Source organism: Gambusia affinis, linkage group LG07, assembly GCF_019740435.1.
Source record: "Gambusia affinis linkage group LG07, SWU_Gaff_1.0, whole genome shotgun sequence".
Lineage (NCBI taxonomy): Eukaryota > Metazoa > Chordata > Actinopteri > Cyprinodontiformes > Poeciliidae > Gambusia > Gambusia affinis.
In genome coordinates, this window is record NC_057874.1 from 24,009,381 (window position 1) to 24,033,982 (window position 24,602).

At 36.3% G+C, this 24,602-nt stretch overlaps 1 protein-coding gene across 4 annotated transcripts in view; it reads left to right on the forward strand.

Moving 5' to 3' along the window:
• Positions 1-24,602, forward strand: part of arhgef10la (Rho guanine nucleotide exchange factor (GEF) 10-like a) — a 122,350-nt gene that overhangs the window by 60,997 nt on the left and 36,751 nt on the right. For all 4 annotated transcript variants that reach the window (XM_044122199.1, XM_044122200.1, XM_044122201.1 and 1 more), the window contains 2 exons: positions 7,680-7,780; positions 15,889-16,010. In XM_044122199.1, the coding sequence (XP_043978134.1) occupies positions 7,680-7,780; positions 15,889-16,010 (223 nt within the window). The remainder of the gene's footprint in view (positions 1-7,679; positions 7,781-15,888; positions 16,011-24,602) is intronic.

Sequence of the window (24,602 nt, forward strand, 5' to 3'; positions counted from 1 at the left end):
TGCATAATGGGCATATTAAACACATTCTGTTTTCTATTTGTCATTCTATACAAGATTTTTTCTTTTTATGTTTTTTGGGGGGTGGTAAATGTAGAATTTGATTCCACTACCCTCCACCCCGCATCCTCCACTAATCTTTGTTTGTCCAGGGACAGCTTGATAATTTGTTTTCTTCTTCTATTTTTTTTTTCTTTTCACATTCCTACATGTTGACGCAATCACACTTGGAGGCGAACAACAATGTGTAACTGTGGTTACACATTGTCTTTACTCAGCATCATTCCAACCATTTTTGATGGTACTAGCTTGGCACTCAAATTCAATTCCTGAAATGTATTTTTTAGTCACAATTCTGTTTCTCTTCTGGTAACATTTGATCAGTGTTATATGTTTATTAATTGTTCTAATGCTACATTAATTATGAAAATGAGAGTAAAGTGCTGTAAATAATTAAATAATTATTGGGGGTTGCTATGTAAAAATTGTGATCTTTAACTTTTCTCAAAAAATGTAAAACCTTACCATTTAAGTACAAACATAAGCATGACATAATCTTGTCAAAATTTTGTGCTCCTTCAAGATATGACGACTTTTATCTTGTCATTGTGGCTTCCTTACTCAAAATCATCAGAGATGCCTGTTTTAAGTGCTTGGCTTTGATAACCTCGTCCAAAGATGTATCATTTATTTTCTTCACTCTTCAAATATATTTGATGTAGATTTCTGCATTTTTATTCTTAACTAGTTTTTATTATAAATATAGACACCATGGGAAAGATATTATTCTCACCTAAATTTATTCTAGAGAGTTTTGCCTTATGGACTTGCTGTATGCTTGTGAGATTTGTAAGGGTTATGGGAAAATCCTTCTTCCCGGTCCTAAGTTAAGCTTCTGTGGCCAGAGAGTATTTCTTAGAATAATCATCATCTTACACTGGCATGCACAAGGAAAGTACCAGCGATGTTGGGAGATGGTCATTATTACCTTAGTCAGGAATGCACAGTAACATCATCAATAAGATTTCATTTGAAATTATTTTGTTGGAGGCTATTTTTCAATTGAAAATATATTTTTGTTGTTCTATATATTGCTTTATTAGCTTGTAAGGGTTTGTTTATTGTGTTGGTTGAAGGTTATCTGGCTGTTACAGGACAGCGACAACAGGTAATTGTTTTTAATAATACACTGAAATTATTTTCTTAGATTCATTTTACCTTTTCCAAATATCTTTTCAAGTATGCAGTGAGACAGTTGGGATACAAAACATATTGTGCTTCAGGTTGAAAAATGCTAATTAATACAACAAATCATGATTTGTTTTTTCATGTTTATTATTTTAAGCCAAAGTCATCATAGCAGATCCAATTAGTTACTTTCAAATACGGGCTTTGTTGTATTCCCAATCATGGAGATGAACCCCAAAATAACTGTGCTTGAGTATTAATATTGTATTAATTAATGTGCTTGAGTATTAATATTGTATTAATTTCTGCAGCCTTTTAGAATTAATTCAGATGGAACCTTGCCCTGTAAATATACTGGTACAGGCTTTTTTGTCTGACTGAAAATTGATAAACCTTTGTAAATAGCAAAAGCAAAATATTGTCTCACTTTGTCTTTTTTCTGCATGCAATGATTTTGGTTAGACATAATACAATGAGTTAAGACTAACAAAATAGTGACAGAGGTTGCAACAGTTTTAGCATTTTACAAATTTAGAAATAAATGTAGTGTCCCTTAAGTTTTCTCAACTGCAAATCCGAGTTTCTATCCGACATATTGGGTTTCAGGAGGATGAAGGTGAAGTGCCACTAACACTCACATCTGCATTTGTCCCGTTCTTGTGCATTACTGTCACAGCTGACCTGCCCCCTTAAATCACTGGGTCATCTTCTCCCTTTGCTCCTCACTTTGCTCTGCTTTCGCTCAGTCCTATTCCCCTTTTGACTCTCCTTACACCCCCAGTTCTCCTGGTGTCCCCTCTGCCGACACGCGTGAGCTCGTTCTCTATTCTGGACGCGCAGCACACCTGCACTGCGGCTGTCAGTCACTGGGCAGTGGAGAGAAATGGAAACTGCTCTCAGTATGGCATGTTTGATGTTGTGTGTGCATGAAGTACTACCTAAAGAATCAAGATAAGTGAAAAGAATAAAACTTTTCACACCTTGTCTCTCCCTCTTTCTTTGGCAAATTGCACATGCTATGTTTAAGAATGAGTAACTGAGTAACACCTCAGTGAGAAAATTCAACTTTTTCAACATGTCAGATATGTCTTTGCTTTGTTCCCATTTTGCATATGTCCCTTTCCTTCTCGCTATATGCATTTTTTAAATGGTTTGGACAAAGCACTACTAGGTATGGCAGAAACAGAATTTCTGATTTTGTTCACTACTCTACTCAATTACCTCTTAATAATGCTTAAGAGAGAAATTGGCTTTCCTGGTGTGCGTCTGTCCCTGCATCCACCTTTTTCACACATTCTCGTCTTCCTTTTCTTTTCTTCCTCTTCTAATAACAGCAGAATTGGTGTAGAATTCACAGGTAACTAGGAAAAGGCTATTTCTTTTGATAGCTGCTCAATGCTTTAAAAAGGACAGCACAACCTCGATCAGGGAAAATACTTCTAGTTATGAGAAAGCTGGATAAATTAAGACAAAACAAGCTTTTCTGAATGTCTAGGCTTTGAGTTCCTCCTAATTTGGGGGTTGTAATTCTAATCTCCCTCTAGACTTACAGTAGAATCTTATTTTAGGTCAGCAGAAATGGGGGAAAGAAAAAACTAAAGATAAAGACAATACAAGCTAAAAAAAAATGGACTAAGCAGGTGACTAAGACAGCCAAGTGTCAAAGTGGACACATGTATTTGGTAGAATCTCTGTTCTTATAATGTTGAGTGACTGCCCTGGAGGTGATGGACACCTCTGGTGTTCCTGCCAATTCCGTTATGGGTTCCAGTCAGGTAATGAGCCATGTGCCCACTCAACCTGGCTGCTTTGATGTCTGACAGTAATTTCTATGTTGCACAGAAGGAAGTGATTCACCCTTAGTTGGATACCATTGCTCTTTTTTTGGAGGGTGCTTCATGATCAGACTGTTTGCCTGGGATACATAGCTTTTTGTGGGTTCCATCATTTAGCAGTAAATTAATTTGTGCTGCTAGGTGTTCATGGAGAGCAGTCAGGAAGCTATGCTGTCTCAAATCATTGTCATTATTATGCGTAGACTCTTGTTCTGGGTGATTGCTGTGGTCCACTCTTGCAGTCCCTTCCCATAAAAAAATTGTATTATCTGACACCTCCTATCCCCAACTCACATAACAGGAATATCACCAAAAGGAATTTTGAAAAAGAAAGAAAACATCTATAATTTAACTTTGAAAAGTTTACTTCAGGTCACTTCTTGTTAATATCTCCCAAACTCTTTAATGGGGTTTGCTTTGTATTGATCTTAAGCTATGTCTGTTATTTGTGGACCATTGCTGAAAATATGTATTTTATTCCCGAGACTCAACTCAACAGGAAGCTTCATTAATGTATGTTTTTTGTGGCTTACTCTCCTTTAGTGAGAAATTGTCAACAGATCTTGGCAGCTATAGGCCAGTAATACAGAGCTTGCTTCTGAAGTCCATATGTAAATGCAGGCCATAACATAGAAATTAAATAACATTAATGCTCTGAAAGTTAATTTCTTTTTAAAAAAAATAATTATAATGGCATTCTGTTGTATTTAGACATATTTGTATGTGTCTCCAATTCCAGTCACAGACTTGTTTGGATCTTTTTAAAAATTTCATTATGGTGTAGTTAGAGCCGGCAGTCTCTAAAACAGCTCCCATATTAGACCTGAGCTTTTATGTGTATGTGTGTTTTGTTTTTCTCCACCTTTGTTTGGACCCACAACGGAGCTGATGGTTTTTTGGACAATCTCATGTTTCATTTTTCTCTCAGCTGCACTTGTGTTCAGGGAGCCACAAGAACAGCTACAATGTTTATACCAGGGATCAGCTGTTAGCTTTCTGTGCCGCAGCTGTGCCGATTCCCCACAAGCCTTCGATGTTACCCATGAGCTGAAGATAAAGAGACACAGGACCCATGCTGACTCTGGGTGTTTCAGCGGGAGAATAAGGTTCAGGCCTGTTATTTTGTTCGTCATGGGAAGTGTAAAACAAGCTGGTTGATCTAGTGACGCTTACCTGTCATCAGAGGAACTGCCGGGAAATCAGCTGGATTCTGACTGAAATGTGGTGAACCATACTAATAACAGAGAGACTCTTAACTATGGATGTTTTCATTTCTTTGGGTCAACAGAATGACAGAGAGTGACAAGAAGAGGAGCTTTTGCTGTGTAAGATAGATGGGGAAACTCTTGACACTTAGCTACCAAGGATTCACTGGTAAGGGGACTATGCTAGTAGTTGTTAGGATGAAGCAATGAATGAGCCAGAAATTGATTTCATGTCCATGTGTTATGAAAGATGAGTGAATGATCTGAATCAGTTCTTTAAAAGGTCTAATCAGAAAACTTCCCATTCTCCAGCCCAGCCATCCCTGCTGCAGCCCCTGCCTTTTCAGCATCTGTCTGCTTTAACCTTTCACACCTCTCAGCTCTTAGTCACCCACAATGCTACATCTCCAAAACACAGAGCCCCACTCCACAACCGCTCCTTCACAGCTCTAAATAAGAGGTACAAGCTGTAAAGATCAAGGTGTGAGAAGCTGCAGGTCCAGATGGCATCTGCATAGTGTCCTGAGGTGCTGTACATATCAACTTTGTGGCATTATGGAACACAAGTTTAATATGAGCCTGGAGCTATGAAAGACCTTCTTTGTAGTATGATAGCAAAAACATCCACCAATTTGTCTGCCAGTCTGACTTCAGATTGGAGGATGCCTCTCCTGCACTGAAAACAGGTACATTTTCCTAAGGAGTGGAACATAATCTGTCAGTGGATACTAAACTGCCTCACTGGTGTCCCAAAGTACGAGGATGCAAAACGGTGTGTTCAACATGTTGGTTTGCAGAGTGGGTACTCGTAGAGTTCTACCCCCAATAGTACAGACTCACCATCTTCAGATGATTCTGCCATAGTTCATAGTGAGGATGATTTACAGTGCAGAGTGGACACAGGACTAGGTGAACTGGTACCAGCAGAACCACCTCCAGATCAATCTAGTAAAAATTAAGAAGCTAGTAGTAACTGGTGACTCACTATACTGACACTGTTGAGCCTCCAGGGACCTGACATGATGATAAAAGTCTTATAAGAATTTGGGTGTCAATCTGCCATAGTATACCCCCTAAATCTATCACAGGTAGTGGGAGTAAGGAGAACTCTTGCAAAAATAGCATCCTTCTTGGACATTGTCGCTCACCCCATGCATTACACTTTTGCAGAACGGGTGACCTGTTGCATTTTAAAAGCACAAAGGAGCATCATAATCTTCCTTCCAACCAGCAGTTGTAAGACTCTTCAACCATGCCATCTCCCAAGGCACACAAAGTTGTGTCAACATCCTTTCTGTTATTTGTGTGAGTAATATGCATAGATAAAAAAGTAAAGTTTGTAGATATTTTTATTTACTTACTCACTTTTCTTAGAATCAACATAATATGCTGACATTCAAAACTGTGTTTTCTCCCAGAAGACTTGTAAAGTCAGGGTATTGGAGCACTAGGGCAGAGATCCAGTGGCCTACTATGTTTTGGAGTTAGAAAATGTAGTTGGCAGGACATTTGAAAATATTAAGACTTTAATATCTTATTTGAAGACATTAACACCACCTAAACAGTAATTTTCCTGCCATTTTCCTACTGATATTATTGCATTTTCTTGCTGAGAGCCAATGGATAGCTAGACTTCAGAGTGGAGCTGTGAAGAACAACCTTCACCTGCTCTCTGCTGCTTTTGTTGGGTAGTTTGAGTTGTAAGTCATTGTTTGACATCTTGTTCAGATACAGATATGAATAGCCTGTGGTTTTTCTATGGCTCATTTGTCTTCATTTGATCATTTCTTTTGTTTTGTAGCTGCAAAGCAAAACCATATTATCATCCCTTTTTTAAGAAAATAAATGTATTTGTTTACCACATATTTCACATCTAAATTACCTTACAGTGACTGAGGCAAAATTCAAATAATTTTACTAATGTAAGATTTTGGTATGCTAAAAGGCCGTGAGCAAACAAATTTAAAGTTATGTAAAAACAAAGGGCTATTTTAAAATTTTTAACAATGGTAAATGGCTGTGAACAATAAAAAATAAATAAATTAGCAGTTGTGTATGACACAATATGAATTTCTTAAGTAAATTTAAAAGTTTTACTCACATAAAATCAACGACTATATTAGATCAAGATTTATCAAGATGGTATGTATTCATTCCTTTAAACAATGTGTTCTGAGTATCAAATTCTTGCTGCCTACAGTTTGAAAGGCACCTTAATCAAAATATGGTAAATGGGATACACTAACATATCACCTACACCCTCATCTGAGTTTTTTGTTGCATGTTTTAAAGCATTATATAATGTTTGTTCTTCTCCTAAAGCATTAAATTGTCCATCTTTCATATAATTGTAATCTGTACCCTTTAAATAATTTTTAGTTATGGACAACTCACTAATTATTTGACTATGCATACTAGGGATGTTTTGATTCATCCTCAAGGGCATGTTGACCTTGAGTTGAAAAATATTGAACCCTACATGTTTTATTAAGAGACGGTCTCCTCAATTCCTTGCTTTGACCTCTTGTGAGGGTTGGAAAATGCAGTTATTTTTAATCAAGAAAATTTGTAATGGATTCAAATAGTGACCCAGTTTCACAGTAAATGTTTATTTATTCATGTATCATATCACAAAACCATAAACTCATTCACTTCTAATTATGTTTTCAGTGTCTATGCTCTTGTCTTGTCTCTGAAAGTCTCTGTAAGGTTAAAAATAACTTTTGCTTAAGAAAAATTCTAATTCAAAAGATTTGAGCAAAATGACTTTCTAGGTATAACAATCACATTTAATTGTAAATGTGTGTAAATGTGCTTTGGTGAGGTTCATTTCAAAGACTTCATTAGTTGTGGAGTCTCTATCATTTTGAAATTCTTTAGTTCTGCTTTTGTTCTTTCTTTCACACATCTGAGCTCTGGTCTCCAACTGTGCCAAAGCTTGATTTGGCTCCAAAAGGCTGTAACTGATCAGAGCCTTCCACTGGTTGTGCCAGCAAAGCCCACACATTAGTGGCTTTTTTTTTTCTTCTTTGAGTGCTTGTGCCCACCTATAAGCGATTTACTGTGACCAGGCTATGCGATCATCAGAGCATGCTTTGAATATTTATGTGGAGGCTGAAAGCATAGAGTGGCTGTACACTGAGGTGAATGACTGTAGTTCTTCAAGGAAAAAGCTGCTCTGGCATAAAATCTTGAAATCCATGAAATGAAACACTATGTACTCTATTCAAGTCTTCCTTTCTCTAATCCGATGTCTTTGGATTTAGTTTATTAAAGTCGCATCAAAATCTAATTCTGTACTTTTCTGGTTTTGGTAGAGATAAACCTTGAAATAAAGCATACATAGAACTCAACATAAGTTGACCCATTGTAACTCTAGTTGTATATTGATCTATTTGTGCATGCATCTCGGTCTGAGTCTGTGTTTGTCTGTGCATGTGTGTCTTTTCTTTAGGTCTGGCCGACCAGTTAGTTTCATGGTGGTCTTCAACACCCCCAACCCTCTTAGTAAGATCTCCTGGGTCAACCGACTGCACTTGGCCAAGATTGCACTAAGTAAGCACACGACATACTTACAGACTCACACACACATCCACATCAACACACTCACTAAGAAGATCACTGTGTCATTTCTTCTTAAATAGGATGATGCAATGCAATGAAAGCACCGACAGTGTGTTCACCAAATGCTTGGATACATTATCACTGTTTTCTTCACGCTATGTTAGTGAAATGCACAACTTCTGTTGCAATTTATGTAATCAGGGATAAAATAAAAACCCTAACTAGGTCACTGAAAGGTTATGTGCTGAGGAAAACTAAAAAATAGATAACATTATTAATTATTTATTTTCCAAAGCTCCATGTGGATTTTTTTAAATAAAAAAAAAATAAAAAAAACATACTTATTATGAAGCCAAATTCCACCAAAGAACAAAAGGACTTGAAATTACTGAAAAAGTTGTATTGTAAAAGTTCTTGCACTTCTGCATTTCTTCACATTCACTGGTGAGCCCTGTTTTGAAATTCCTTTCTGAACATTTTGTTATGGAGACCTGTCAGCGGTCAACCTTCACCACTGGCAAAATAACAACAAGCAAATCCCCAGACCTGTCTCAGCAGGGAGCATAAGACCTGTTTCATTTTTTATCTCTTCCTAACCTCTGTCCTCTAACCCTTACCTTGCTGAAACAAGTCTGACCATGCAGTTCACAATGTGCTCATCAGGAGTTCAGTAATGTTTACTGTGATCCAGTTATTACAAACAGATAGTACAGGTAATATAGACAGCACTGCATTTATGTATGTTTGTCTATTGCTGCATGCATATTTAATCTACTCAGCATCTCAGTTCCTTCTTCACATACTTCTATGTCAACTATGCTTTATGCAATGCATATTTAAGTTCTCCCAAACTTATTTCTGCTCATTTGATTCTCTTGTTCACCAATGAATAAATTAACCATGCAGCTCAGGTTCTCTACATTGCCTCAGTTTTAAAGGGCTTCTGTTTGTTGTGAGTGGCTATATGAAAGCATTTTTGCATGGAAGAACAGCTAATTATCTTAGACTAATTATATGCATACTTTCTTATAGGATTTAATACCAAACAGGTTACTTGGATTATTAGTAGGTTGTGTATATTGAAATTGGATGTAGCTTTGCTGCTAAAAACACAAAACAGTTCCTGTGTATGTCAATTGAAAGATGCCTGTATTTATTCTGAATATCTACTTTTTGTATGTAGTTTATAGTGTTATTCCTTAGATTTGTTTTCCTTTTTACATGACTTTGTTTACTTTCTAGACTCTGGTTCAGTTGGTAGTAGAAGCAGAGGTGGGTAGTGAGTTCTTCGATCTGAATTAGTTGTTTTTTGTAATGATATTAGTTTTTAATTTTTTTCTCAATCTCTAAAGTATCACAATTAAAAGAAAGCTTTATATTTTTATCTGTTTGATTACATTGTGTTCTCAAATAATTCATTTGAATGAAATCAGGTGTTATGATCAAACAGTTACTCACTACTTGAATGGCTTTTGTTTAGTCTTACTACTACAAGAATAACAATACATTGGATAAATACTGCTCTTGAGTATAATTGTTGGACATGCTAGTAATCTCGGAATAAAATATATGATAAAGCAGCATATAATCTAATTTAATTCTCCTGGTGTGTGTCTTTTCCATTTAATTAGCTTGAAACATTTTTTTTAAAAGAAGTAACATGCTACATTCATAAACAAGGTACTTTATAGTCTTCTCAATGATTGAGTCAAACAAGTTGGGATAACAGGTCAACCGTAAGTCTAAAAGGTGTTGTGTTTAGCAGAGATTTTCCTGGTGGTTTGTTTTAAGAGTATTTGAAAGGTCTATGTAACAATAAATATATAACACACACACCAGATTCCTTGACTGTACTGCAGGCCCACCTGTCACAGTTTGGGGTATAGAGGTGTATGGGGCATGTGGCGTATCTGTAGACACTCCAATTGCGCTTGACAGAGTGACATCAAAGACGTCAGTTGAGGAGCAGAGGAGGCTGGGGCTGCAGTGAAGCGCAGCATCGCCAGCCTTTCCCTGTTCCTCACACCTTTATCAGCAACACAGCAGGCGTACTGATGAGGAAAGCTGCATAGTTACTGCATGCAGCTTCCCCCCATTTGGCAGCTGTGTGGACACTAGTGATATTCAAGGCAAGATACAGAAAATTATCCGTATTTATCTCTAAGAAGAAACATATGTGTTATATCAATATTTTTTTGGGCTAAAAAATACAAATTTGGTAAATACAAATTTGCATGGTAAGAAAGAAAGAAAGGTATGATGTAAAATTTGCCTTTCAACTCAGTGAGTCTGAATTAATTCAGTAAGCAAGGTTTATTTGGTGTTCACTTCAACAGAGAATAACAAACATGGATTGAATTTTATTTCTTTATTGCATTTTTTTGGTTGTGGAAAACACACTGGCAGTCAGCACATTAGATAAAATTGCTAAATGCAGCTCTTTGCTATTGTATTTATTTACTTAAGCGGCTGTCTGCATTTGTCATGAAATCCTATTGCTTGTGTTCTTCCAGTGCTTGTTTTACACAAGTGGTTTCCCAACATGGCCCTCAATGTATTTGAGAGCTTTCTGATAACTTTTGCTACCATTTATTTATATATATATATATATATATATATATATATATATATATATATATATATATATATATATATATATATATATACATATATATATATATATATATATTTTTGCATGTGTGTGTTTTCCACTGACACATATGAGGTTGACACATTTAGACAGAGCAAGTGAATCTGATTCTCTACTACAACAATAAATACAAGATTTCATTAAAAATGCATTAGCATAGTACAGTAAAATGCACCAACATTGTAGAGTTATGGCAAGGAAATCAAGGAAATCACAGAGAGCCTGGGATGGAATTCATCTTTTCTCTCAGTGATTGACAGCATGTCTCTAAATTTGTGCCATTGTTTTAAAGGATTGTTCCCTTTATGTCTGAGAGTTTAGCTAAATTCATGTTTCCATGTCAGAGTAACATTATTTATTTATAAAGAACTGTACTTGGAATATTTTTTGTTTTGCATGACTCATGAGACTTGGTTGTTCTACTTCTCAGATGCTGGGCACATTATTGCAAACTCCCTCTTCTCTTTTTTTTTTTTTTCCTTTTTTGAAAAGTAGAACTTACTTGCATATTATTGCTAAGCAGCCATGCCACTGAAAATAAAAACTTTTCAGTGCTAAGTAATTCTTTATATTGATTGTATAAGAACAACATTACACATTCAATTCTGTAATATTCAAGTGTCCATTGAATATCATTTAGATTGCCCACCTGCTTAAATATGAATAAACATTATTTATATATTTATTCAAATATATAAGTAATTATTATGCAGAATTATATAACACACAGGCTACTGGAATTATTTACCAAAATTTCCTGAGCATAAATCAGGCAGCAGAAAACACAGTTTTGTCTTTGGGTAAGAAAGGGTTCAAATATTTAGATAAAATTACCTAATTGTACAAAGTCCGTTCTTTAAAATGTTTGCACTGTTAATATTATTGTGTTTTAAAATATCAGTTCAGTTTTTGCTCAGTCAGTCATGAATTTGTACTTGATCAGAATGACCTTTGGCAAAGACGAGTTCTGTTAGAGTCAAAACCCAACAATTTCTCACCAACAGACTAAGGCACTCATTTTCAATTGTGTCATGACGGTTTGGTGCTGGAAGCTGATCATCTCAGCTTTCTTATCTTTCCCTTTTGAGGTTGTTATTTTCTCCCTTGTAGGTCTTAATAGATACTAGCACTTAAAATCTAAATTTTAAATTCTTAAAACATCATGTGCTTTAGGCTTAGGGAGACACTTAACAATGTTTATATATCTGAGTCTCAAATAAACTCTGACATTGATTTTAAATACATTCTAATTGCCTTTTAATTTGACATTTACACACAAATGTTCTGGTTCTTTTGATATATCAGATATTTTGATGTATATTAATTCCCAGCTTTTGATCAGTTCACTTTACAAAGTAACATAATAATTATGACTTACAATGTTATTTTTATTATGTAATTAATGCTTTACAGGTGCAATTAAAATTGCATTATTCTAGTTTGGAAAAAATTGTGAGAAAACTAATTTAATGTAGTAGAAAATTCAGAATGAGTAGGCCTTAATCACACAGTTGTTTATGAATAAACCGCCATTTTGGCTCTTAGAGGAACTACTGCTTTATCAATCACTTAGAAAAAACAAATCAAATAGAAGTGGGTGGCGACGTGGGTTTTATTAACTTTCTTGGGAATCGATATCACCACCAACCTGGTCAGGATGACAATTACATCTTAATTGTTTTACACCAACACTTTGCCATCCCAATCTACCAAAGGTAATTACAGTGAAGGAGTTGTTGATTTAATTTCACGGATGGTGTAGCGTCACAGGGGCTCCCTCGTTGTTGGAGTCACAGGCAGGTCTGTCCTCTGTTCAAAGGGAGACCGACAGTTGAATCAGCATTTTAAACTCACCGAACCATGGTGTTGTTTAGTCTGAAATGGCTGTCTTGCTCTGGAATGTCCCTGAATATTGGACAACACAAGCGGCAAATGTTATCATGCATGATTTAGTGAGTAATTAAATATCGCAAAACTAATTTTCTCCTGACCCATCTCCACACTAGTGTTTATCCTGTTACCTCCAATTAGAGGGAACATAGCCTACAACGCTCATCCAGATTTGGAAGAGTTCTCTCTACCACATCTGTGAATATCGTTAGCTTTTAATGGCATTTATGCATTCTGGATTATTAGTTAGGCCTATAACAGGCCTTGTTAGTGGATGGAGGATTTACGCAATGTGATATAGAAGGCAAGGCTAATGTTATGCTTCTCCCGTAAACAACATGTGTCACTTTATGAAGGCCTGCACAGTAGTTATAAAGCCTTGAAATAGAAAGTGAGAATTACACCATAGTGCTTCTTTGCCAGGACCCGCTGGGCCTATTAGAAACCTGGTGTGCTACTGCATTCTTTAAGTCTATCTGAGTGGCCCTGCTGTTTCTGAAGGGTTTTTATGAAATGGCCAAAAGCATTGCCTAATTAATGGGCTTTCTCAGTGCAGAATTAATTGTTTTCTACCATTCAGACTCAGCTCTTTCAGAAAGGGTTAAAGCATCACACTTTGATGGCTCTCACAAGAAGAAGAGCCCGTCAAATCATGAGAGATTGTTGCTGAGGCGCAGGAGACAGAATGAGAAGAATGAACGAGGGCAAGGAGAGGGGGATGTTGAGGGTGTGCATGATTATGTGTTTTGTGTGTCTGCGTGAACATGTGGAGAGTAGGAAGAGGTGGTTGGTGACAGGGGGAGTAGGACTAAAAGGATGATTGAGACAAGCAATCAGTCCCTCAGTCCCGCTGTAGGGTAGAAAGACCGAGCAGGAGGCCGTTGCCTGCGGTTACATTGCTAAGAGTGAAGAACAGTTTTTTTTTTTTTTCTTTTCTTGTGTATCAGTATGAGTGGAGTGTGGTTTAGAGGAACTAACACACATTTGGGCACACCTTCTTGATCCACTGTGAGCCTATGCCATGCCGATGTTGACTGGACAGGAGATGAAGAAAAGGAATAAAAGATGACCTGCTGCATGGGTGATCAAGTAGATTTAATTTATCAGCACACATATTTACATTCTGTCTCTATTAAATAAAACGAGCCACACCTAATGTGTTAACTTTGTCTATTTATTTTGTCTACGTTATTAGGAACGTAAAATATGTTCGTTTGAACACCTATATTCCAAATATAGAAGAAAGTCAGCTCTAAACTCCTCCACTGGAATTATTTCTGTTAGCTCTGAAATTAATCTGTCAGACTGCAAAGATTATCTCCGTATCTCGCTGTGCTCAAACATGCAAAATGTTTATGATGAGTAAACATTATCTCAGATTTAATTAACAGATCCCACACTTGCATTAATCCATGAGAAATATCAATTGCGCTGCTGTATTTAATTAGGCTATATCTTTGCCCTTTGTGTCACCAGGGCTGATATAGCACCATGCCCTGCAAATTAATCAAATTAATCAGCAAAAGACTTGAAACAAAGGCATGATTGGAATAACAAAACTGAGAGACTAAGTCTTCCCTGTAAGTGTTCATTCCCACCACCTTTTTAAGATATGCTGGGATTCTGTAGATCTAACGCTTTAGTTTCTAGAACAAACATTTATCATGATTTATGAAACATATTTACTCTAATTGACCAGAATAATGTAAACACCAATTTTAAATTTCACATTTTGTACAGAAGTCTACAAAACACAAAAAAGATGCAGACCTTCTTTCATCGCATTTGATGTGACTACTGTAGGCATGGATTTATTGCTTCCTTCTTGTTGGTTCATTTCTTTAACGAAGATCAGAGTTACATTCTTTTTCAGTTATAAGTGAGGAGTGAAGAGTATCTAGGCTTCCCTTTCTATACAACCTTTCATTCAGTTTAACATTTTTGTCTTTTTTGTTTGCACCTTGTTACCAGCCTCAAATCTTTCTTGATATCGGCGTTTTAAATGTATTAAAGATGTTTGAAATACGTGCCATATGTAAATAGAAAATTTCAACATTTTTGCACTGACTTCAACTTTTATTGCAATTAATTGTATTTTTTTACATTTTGCATATTTTCTTTAATGGTTGATATTTGAGAATGACCTACTAGACGATCTGCATTCAAGGAATAAAACTCACTGTGTTTATTTTTAGTTAGACTTGTGCAATTAGAGTGATTAAAGTTGGCTGGCTGCTTGGATAATAACATATCTGCCAACTGCATTATACATACACAAGCACACGCACTATATCAGTGATTAATCCAACAATAAACATGAGTTACAGTATTGTAACTCAGCTATTACAACAAGTAAAATTAATAAATGAAGTATCTGTTCAATTGATGGAAAATTAGCTGTCAGAAAACATTAACCTTAAACCTGCAAGTGTGGAACAATGCAATTTTATGAAACAGATACACCTAAAGATAAACACTTCTTAGAGAAATATATCTAGCAGCAGTATTTGATTGATTTATTATGTTTATACATATAAATAATAGAAATGAATTTGCAAATCCTTGCCTACACTTGCGAAATAGTGGGTGGTGTCCATATTCAACTGTATTATTTTGCAGTTAAAGTCTGTGTTTATTATTTATTTCACTTTTCCCTTTCTCCTTGCAGTACAGTAAAGATGAATATTAATTTATATTCATTTGGAGTTTATTTCAAAGCTTCTCTTTGTGTGTACTCTGACAGATTCAACACACATAGCCAGTACATCTGAACAGAAGTTTATTAAAGCTAATGAAGAAAGTTGATAATTACTCTGCGGTAAAAGAATCTACAGGCCTTGGTGTCACTTCGGCTGCAGTTTGCCCTCAATTAACCCATGTAGACCCTGTGTGGCATATGATTATGACCGCCCACATGTCTAGAGAATGTTTTAGGACTTAATTCACTAACCTTTTGTATATGTGACCTCAAATCTTTTTGTGTCTTGGTGGATGGTTTCTCAGAGACTGTTGGAACATCTCATCTGTACTTAAAAATAATTTATTTAACATTTATTTAACTACATGGCTTAGAATTGCTGTAAATCAAAATTTTCCTGCTTCCAGGTAATTTTCTGACTCGCATGCAAAATATATTTTCATGTCATTTGCAGGACTTGGAATGAATAAATAAAAAGAGTTAATTATACGATGATAAATGTGCACTGAAGAGGGGCTTCTGTGAAATGCGTGTTGAGCGGCAAAGTATATGTGAGGTTGAAACTTTGTAGTGAGCAGACATCCAGTCTGAGATAGGTTGAATTATCAAACAAAAATTGGGACATTCTTTCAGTGTGGATAAAATGCAGGTTAACATGTCCAGCAACGAGAAAGTGATGTGATTATTTTCAAATACTAACAACATAGTTGACATACATCTGAAAATGGTTGACTATTTATTTGGCTTATGACAGCGATAGAAGGTTTTTGGCTAATATGGCCAATGTGAATTGGTGAAATAAACACATAGTCTTTGTGATGAGAGGAAAAAAACTTGAATTTGTTCGTTTGCTTGTTTCAGGAGAGGAAAATTCCCGAGGTTGGTTATATGGAGAAGATGAAGGGAAAACTATAGTACCATTTTCCTGTCCACTGCTTGCCTGTCACATGCCTGTCTTTGCTACCAAGTCAACAGAAAGAAAGGTAAATTTGCACTCACTCACTGATTCATTCTCTTTTTTGCAATTCACATGAAACTTGTGCAAAATATCACCATTGATTGAAATGAGTGAGATTGTATAAATCAATGCAATGACAAAATGAACATACGTAATTAAAAATTATATTGTAGTATAAGTTATCAACTGAAGTTATATCTTTGGACATAAAGAAACTAGAGTCAAAGCACAGCTTCAGATTTTACTACTAAAAACCAGCAATCAGGCCCGAAATCTGGGTGCAGATTTCAGAGCCACAGAAAGACGGGTACAAAGTACCTTCTATCACATTAAGAACATTTCCAGGATTAGAGATCTAATGTCTCAGCTAGATTTAGAATGAATAAATATTTTCAAAATATTTTTTGTCTCTTTTGTTACCATGTTCACCAAAGCAAAGTTCTAACACTTTTGACCTCCAAACAACAAAATTTTTGTCCATTTATAAAATATTTGCCAGGTACATTTTATGTTCACCTGTGAAACGCTTTGTGAAAGAAGACCTTCCTTTTCTGTGGCTTGTTAATATTTTTTTCTTGGCTTTTGTCCATGGAGTCATACTGAGCTATCTTTTCATTGTTGGGTAAAGGGAAAAATAGCCACCCACTGGAAGCCTGAAGCTCTTTAGATCTCAGGTGGTGGATTTAATTTTTTAGACTTCAGGTTGTGTAGATTTAAGCCCCTGTTTCTTTAATCATTGCATGCTGAGAGTCTGTTAATTGTAATCTTAAAATTGTGAAAATGCTGATTTAAATTTGATCAAGATTAGTTCAACAGCTAAAATTAAGATGGGGCGAGTGTGAGTTTGTTTTGGTAAATTGTTCTAGAGAAAAAAAATATGTAAATATATAGTTACAAGTTCCTAGGTCTGAGTTTGGTGCAGGTTTTTTTTTTTTTTTTTTTTTTTTTCTTGAAATGTAATTATCATTGAATAGTTTGATGACCTGACTTCACTTAGTTGATTATAAAATACAGGGCAAAGATTTTAGTAAAATACATGTTTTTTTTAATTTTTTATTAATCAACTACAATGTTACAAAATGTAGCAAAAAATAAATAAAATAATTCCCTTTTTACCTAAGTCTTTGACTGTAATCTGCTTGTAACCTAAATAGGAATCCTACTTTCTCCTCTTTAGTCAGCAAAAAAGCATTATCATATTCTGCCATATTAATACATTAAAAAGGTATAAAATTATGCTCTCAAATTAAAAGTGTAACCTCTGGATATGTGGCATTGTCATTCCTGCATATGTGCTGGCATGAGTAAATTCCAGAAATTTACTGGACATGTGGGGAAGAAACTGCATTCAAAGCTATTAATCTCATCATATTAGTATCAATTTAATGCCAGTACTCACCTTGGTATTGATAGTGTCAATATTTAGATCAATACACCCAGCTCTAATGCAGTTTCCATTAAATTATGACCCTAAAATTTGAAGGTTGCAGCTGAAATGAAGAATTATTTGATCAGGAAACCTTTTCCAGTTTGTTGCAATCCAAATTTTGGTGAGTATGTGTGAAATTTAGCCTTTTTTTTCCTGTCATCAGATATTGGGAGTGACAGGTTGGGTGGTTGTTTCCTGATGTAGCCAGTCTACGTCAAGGTTTGATGCATTGCATTCAGAGAATGTATTTTGCATACCTACATTGCAATAAGTTGAGATCCTTTTGCGATTCAGTTATCTTTTACCAGTCTGCCTATTGTTCTCTGATTTTTGACACCAACCTTGCATGTGTCCACACAGCTGTAATCTAATGGAGATTTATTTTCAGTTTTTAGCCACTCGGTATTACACAGAAGAGGATTAGGGCCACTAAAAATAAAAAAAAAATATTATTCTGTTTTATATGTCCTGGTACATACACATTGTGTTTGCATGTGGCATCTTAGTACAAAACTTGCTATAGTAACAGCTGTTACAGAAATGTAAAAGCAAGATGATTATTTCCTTCTCTAATGTAACTTGATGAATTCACCATTTTATTATTTTTGTTGTATGCCTATATACTAACACATGGATATTGCCTATGTGTTAGAACAAACACATAGGCAATATCTCTCTACCTTCCTAACAAATCTATTTTATTATGAAGGAAAACCATTTTATATATTCTGGATGACTGAAAGATTAGGAGACTCTAATTAAATCCTCTAACTGGAAACCAGCAATGTAATGAAGTGAGCAACAATGATGCCAATAAATCTATGTAACAAAAGATAAACCAAATTAAGCTCTCACCTGGATTATTTTTGCTGTGTTTATGAATTGAAATAATGATTTCAAATCACTGCTTGTTTCTTAGATGTTTAAATGTGTTGTAGATGTGCATATTTTGATTCGCTGGTATTGCTAAACTGTCAGAGTTTATGAGGCAAAGAGCCTCAAATTGGATTACATTGGATAAATCTGTCAAAGCAATTTGACTTTCACTGACATGAGCTCTACTTCTGAACAAGCCATTAGTCCACAGTTATGACAGATTTCTTTTTCTTATAGTGAGAGATTGCATCAAAAGAGATTATAGAGTGCCATTTTACACACTCACTTCCTATTGAATGCAATCAAAACCCACTAAAATGCACCATCTCACTGATGGTCTCACTCAAAAATGCATAGACTATTGGAGTTACAAGGTCACACAAGAACATTTCTTCAAGTTGCTACCTGAAGAATTTCGATCAATACAAACTGTTAAGACATAAAAGCTTCCAATAGATTAAATGGTCAGAGCAAGCAAGGGATATACTTAAAGGGTTGTAGGAGTCAGTAAAGTTAATTTTAAACATATTTTTAGAGCTAAAAGAGAATATTTGGACCTCTTTTGTAGGCATGGAGTTTCAAAGGGGAAGTTGAAGTACCATTTCTACTTGGGAGAATGTTATAAAGTGATAATGCAATTATCTTAATGGCAGCTGAACCACAATGTGTTAATCAATGTTCCATCATTGATTAAAACTTATGCATTAACCTGTACTCTGCTAGCCATATGGAGAACTGAGCAAAGTCAGGTGAAACCACAGCTGGAAAAGCAAAAAGTCAAGTTTTGACATGGTAGAGAGGGTTTTCCCACAAGATACTGGCAACCAGAAATGTTCTTCCAAAAGGGTGTTACATGTGACTGAATGCAGAGCCAAATCAATTAATATCTTTCAAGCCGGGGGGACATCATAGTCTCTGATGATCTTCTGAAATTCCCAGCTCTAATAGTAAATAAATGAAGCACCTGAGCATACCACTGAAGAGCTTGGCAAATTAAAAATTAAAACCATTTTAATGCATCTTGGTGCTTTTGTGTTGCTTTTTCCTTTCTTGAGTGGCAAGCAGTTATTGTCTGCAGTTAGTGTATCGTCTGCTTGTCTTTTAACAGGTACTAAAAGGCATTGCCAAATCCAGTCTTAGCAGATTTGTACTGGCTGCCTTTCCATTGCCGTATTGATGTTAAGATTCTCTTACTTTTTAAATTTTTAAATGGTTTGCAACCTAATAATTTAACTGTTCTCCTTATCTTTTACAGTCAAAAACAGTTTTTAGATCTTCTAGCCAGGTGCTGTTAGTGTAGCCGATGGCCAAATTTAAGCACAGGGGGGGATCAAGCTTTTCCGGTTGCAACCACCAGACTCTGGAACAAGATGCCTCTTGATATTCGTGCTGCAGTGTCTGTACAGTTTTTTTAGTTTAGTCTTTGTGAAGCACTTTGGTCAACACTGTTGTTTTTAAATGTGCTATGGACATAAACTTGATGTTGACAAGGAACCTACATTTTAGACCATATTTGCGTGAGTGCTCTTTGTAACTTTGCTATTTCATACATAAACAGAATGGCCATGTCAAATAAAGTCTAGTTATCAGAAAGCTGAAGAGGTAGGCATTTTTCTTTCCCTTTTCTGACTAAAGAGAAGGTAGAATTAAATTGAGTGACTTTAAGTCCTTCATGCAGAGCAGAGTGTGATTAGGGGCTTAACTCAGCAGCAGTCCCCTCTCTCTCTCCGTGTCTCCATCTTTGCCTCAGCCATTGCCTCTGAGACACACACATGCCTCTGTGTGCCAAAACTCCACAGCTCTTTCTCCAGCTCTTGCAGCTTCTCTTGGCAGTCTGAGTTACAGTGAGAAGAAAGGTTGAAGAAAAGGAAGCATAAAAGAAATCCCAGATTAAAAGAGATGTGGCCAAAGGGGCCGAAGCCATTTCCTGCAAAAATTTAGTTCTGAAGCAAAGTAGAAACAGCGCACACACACAGGTCACCTAAGGGAGCTAAGTCCACTGCTAGCTGCATGCAGTTCTGTATACCGAGGTCCACTCAGTGGGATCTTGAGAGGGCTACAGGGCGAACTCGTTAGGCTCCGGAGATAAACCTTATCACAAGTCTGCGAAGTGAGAACAGCGGGGGAGGACTGGCTCCTCTCAATTTATCACTTTCATTCTCTTCCTCCCCCCGCCTTTTCTCTAACACACAAACACAAGCACTCGCAAACATGCAGAAAATCCAACTCTATCTTAGTTAATAGACAAACCACGTTGTGATGTTTAAGGAGTCATGGCACGCTCTCTTTCAGTGGCCTTTCTGCCATTTTTGAAATATGAAACTGAGCAGGTTTGGCAGTTTGCCCATTGGGAGCTGTGAGGTGGTTGGGTTAAGGGATTAATATAAGATACTAAAGCCAAAAAGGTAACAGAGTTTTACACAGGAGAATTCACTTTTAAGTGGAACAATTAATGCCAGATTCTGTAGTTTTAGTACATTAATGCTTGAAGTACATTCTACCCAGACAGGCTCTTTAGGTTGATATAGATAAGGGGAGCAAATATCAGTGAAAAATCAGATGAACTTTTAAATGAAATACCCTACAAAGACTTTATCAGTCGTTTACTCCAGATACTTGAGATGCTGAAAGACATTACTCTGAAAATGTTAAGTTCTTAGTTCAAAGTCTCCACACCAATACAGGGCGTATTTACGCAAGCCAGTAATCTGACAGCACAGCAAGCTGTTTACCAACTGGCATCACCAAATGCGTTGGGAACTAAGGGGCTTAAATTACATACCTGTCTTTATCTGGGACACACATATTTTCTTGTGCACAGTATTTCTGTTAAACAGCTTATTCAGCAAAGCGCTGAAGAAGATCAGTGCTTTGTTGCTGTCCTGTTTCAAGCTTCCTTGCACACTAACATGAACCCTTTATATTTGCAGTATTTTATGCTGAGGGAACGGGAGTCTCTTGGCCACATAATTCACACCAGAACGCTGAGCTTCTTCTGTAGTCTTAAAAAGGTTATTTTATGTCCAAAAGCAAGACTTTAACTCTGGTAAATGCTGTTTGTTTAAAAAGTATTAATGCAGGATGGGGTTAGAAATAGCTGATAGGCCAGAACTCATGCAATTTGAGAATTTCCACATGTAAAATTTTAAGTACAGAATTTCATCTGCTGGGAAGGATTATGTGCTGCATCCATTTTAGATTTTTTTTTCCTTCTGAAAGGATTGTGTCTGTTTTCCGAGTATCACATCCTAACTCTGATGCACATCACTAGTCCGGATAGATCCCACAGATTATCATCATCTTTCATGCTTACATCTTGTTCCTTTTCTTTAAACAAAAATGTGCAATTAAGCTTGGAAATCCATTAATCCTGATACAAGCTGTAACTTTTCTCAGCATCTGTTAAAATTGCTTTCTGCGAGGTCACTGGGATCTGCACTTGTTTACTTGGCTAGCTGGTACTTCAGGAGAATGTTGTCTATGCTCTTCTTACTCGCTGTGTCATCCATCTTCCCCACTGATGGAGTGATAAGCTAGAGGCACTGAGCACTCGACTATCACATGAAAGTGGTTGCATGCACAGAAAATGAGCTTGTTGAGTGGCATCTTTTTGCACTAGGAAACATATTTTGTTCTCATGCCTTCGTTTATGGCATTGTCTGGGGAATAACTAATTTACTCACATAATGTCTTAAAGCTCTTGCATCCAGACTGAATGAAAGAGCTGTGTGTGAAGGCTGTGTGCGTATCATATCACAGATGAGACACTATGTCATGAAATATGGATTAAAAAGGAGAAGGACAGTGTGAAAAGGTGGCCTTTGCCTCAGGCAAGATCTTTCTGATGATTTATTTCCTCTTCCCAAGACTGTTTTTTATTCTAATTATTTAAGCCACAGGCATCAGGTTGACACCTTATGCAATGCTGCTTGCTTTGTTCTTCCTGAAGGTTGTTTGCTACCTTTCAGAGCAACAGATATCACCATTTTGTGCATTTGTTCAGAATAGATGCCACAGCATGGATTAAAAGCTCATTCTCTCCACGCAAGCATAGCAGTCCTCTCTCTGACTCCATCATAATATCGTTTTGGCAAACTGAAGAAACAAGCAGCACAATGTAGAACTGCAAGTAACTTTTTTCTGAAATCAGGTTTCTTTTCATTTCACATAAGTTAGTGGAGTTCAGGATATTTACATAGCAAATGCTTTCACTTGAGTGTTGTGATTGCTAGCAATGATGACAAGGTAAATATACAATATTGTTTGTACACCAGTAACAAAATCTCATGTCAAAGACCTTGGATGTTGTATTGATAATTAGACATTCCTTAAAGTTAGTTTTCTTTTTAATTTTTTATTTTGTGGGAACATAAATTATTTTTATAATGCATGTTTTTGACCTAAAGGTTGGCTGCAGAGCCCAAGCCACTTTAGATGCCATGCTACTATGTTTATAAAGTAGGTGAGGCTGATATATATTGCCAAAGAAGCAACTATAGAATTACAAATACACTAAATGTTTTGTTAATCTACTGAAGTAATTTTTTTTTTTTAAAGTTTTAATTTGCAAAGACACATTCAATATGGATCTCACTGTGAGATCTTGTTTTTGTCTGATTTAGGAGCATCAGTTAGCCCCTATATTTTATAAATTCTAAGAAGGCTCTTGAATTATTGAAAATATAAGTATAATTCTCCCTTCACAATACCAAATCCCTGCTGCTCAACCCATGAGTTCAAAGGAGGGACATGGAATATAAGAAATGCTTAACAAAGGGTCAGTCATATTTCTGATTATGAAACTGGATCAGGGCAGACTTGTCTGTGTGGCTGGTCTGACTGGGCTCTTTTGGTAAGAGTGGCTCTGTTCTGCAAAGCCTAACTCCTGGCACACTAAACTTGTCACTGTCAGAATTACAGAGGATTGTGACAGCACACAGCATCCAACTGCTTAATATTCCCAATCAAAGAGGACCCTGTGCTGAGGTCAGGTCACAAGTCAACCTTTGTTATTCGATAAGAACAACTCTGAGGCAGTTGTGACAGTTTCCAAAATCTCAGCTAATGTGCTAGAAGTGTGCAGGGGTCAATCCTTTTGTTTTGTACTTTGCCAGTGCTAAGCAGAATTTGTAGCCAGGTTTATTGAACTCAAATGATAGTCAATGGGTACTTTGAAGAATGAAGCGGAAAAGTGCTGGCTGTGCACCTCCACTCGCAAAAAGTGAGGTGTTCTGTCAGCAGCAACAAAAGAAAAAAGATATAAAAAAACTCAGAAGGGGAAATTTCAGTGAACACTACTTTGTAAATTCTGGCGTGTTAAATGGTACAAACTGCAGGGATTCCATGGAAAACTTTTCATTTAGTTCCATTGCTTCTGAGAAAATAGAATAAAAGAACAATTCAGAAAATACTTAACTAAAAACTCTGATCTCTATTGGATCATTGTTTGATCAGTTTGTTTATTTTTCTTTTCTTCAAAGTGTGAAACCACCAGCATCATGACATATGGACATCATAAGTGAATGCTGACTTCTCCCCATATGGGCCTAAATACTGCTGAAAGACTGTAGAAAAGTTGCAGACATTGGCATAATTATGAGGGTGCTGAAATAAGTAGTGCAACTGCCTAAAAGTGTGCTATAGCACAAATGTGGAGATTGTCTTATTTTTAAATCAACCAAACAACCTATTTATATAATAATGGAAAGAACAGAACAGAAATATAAATGTTCTTGCTGTTAGTTTTTGTTTTGTATACTATTGTGGCTACTGTTAGAAATTGAGAACAAATCCCTACACTTGTCCAGTTTTACTGTTGCAACTAAAACAGTAAGGAAGTGGCACTTATGACCTTTGTTTTGTTACTTTTGTATCTTGGATTTATAAGTCCTTGCTTTCATAATGTTTTTCTTTTTCCTGTCCTTTCCAACAGAGGGCAGTACATTTCCTTATCTTTTAATTTTAAAGAAAAGCCACACCCACTGCCTGGCAGTGAGGTCATTTGCAAAGGGCCCAATCTGTTGCTGTGACAGTTAACATACTAATTACAGGGAATCATAGACACAGAAACCATGCCTCAGAGTGGAGTTCTGTTTCTCTTGCCAAGGGTTTCTGCTCGTTCTGTACTTGTCAAGATAGCATGCAGGAACAAATTAACTACCCAAAAGGGAAATCCAGCAGATCTGCTAAATGTGCTAATTTGGTCACATTCTTTCCCTGTGATTATGCATCCATGTGGGGAAGAAGATGGGCAAAAACTACTTATGTTTAAAAAAAGGGGAAGAAAACCCTGCATCCTTTTTTTATTTCTAA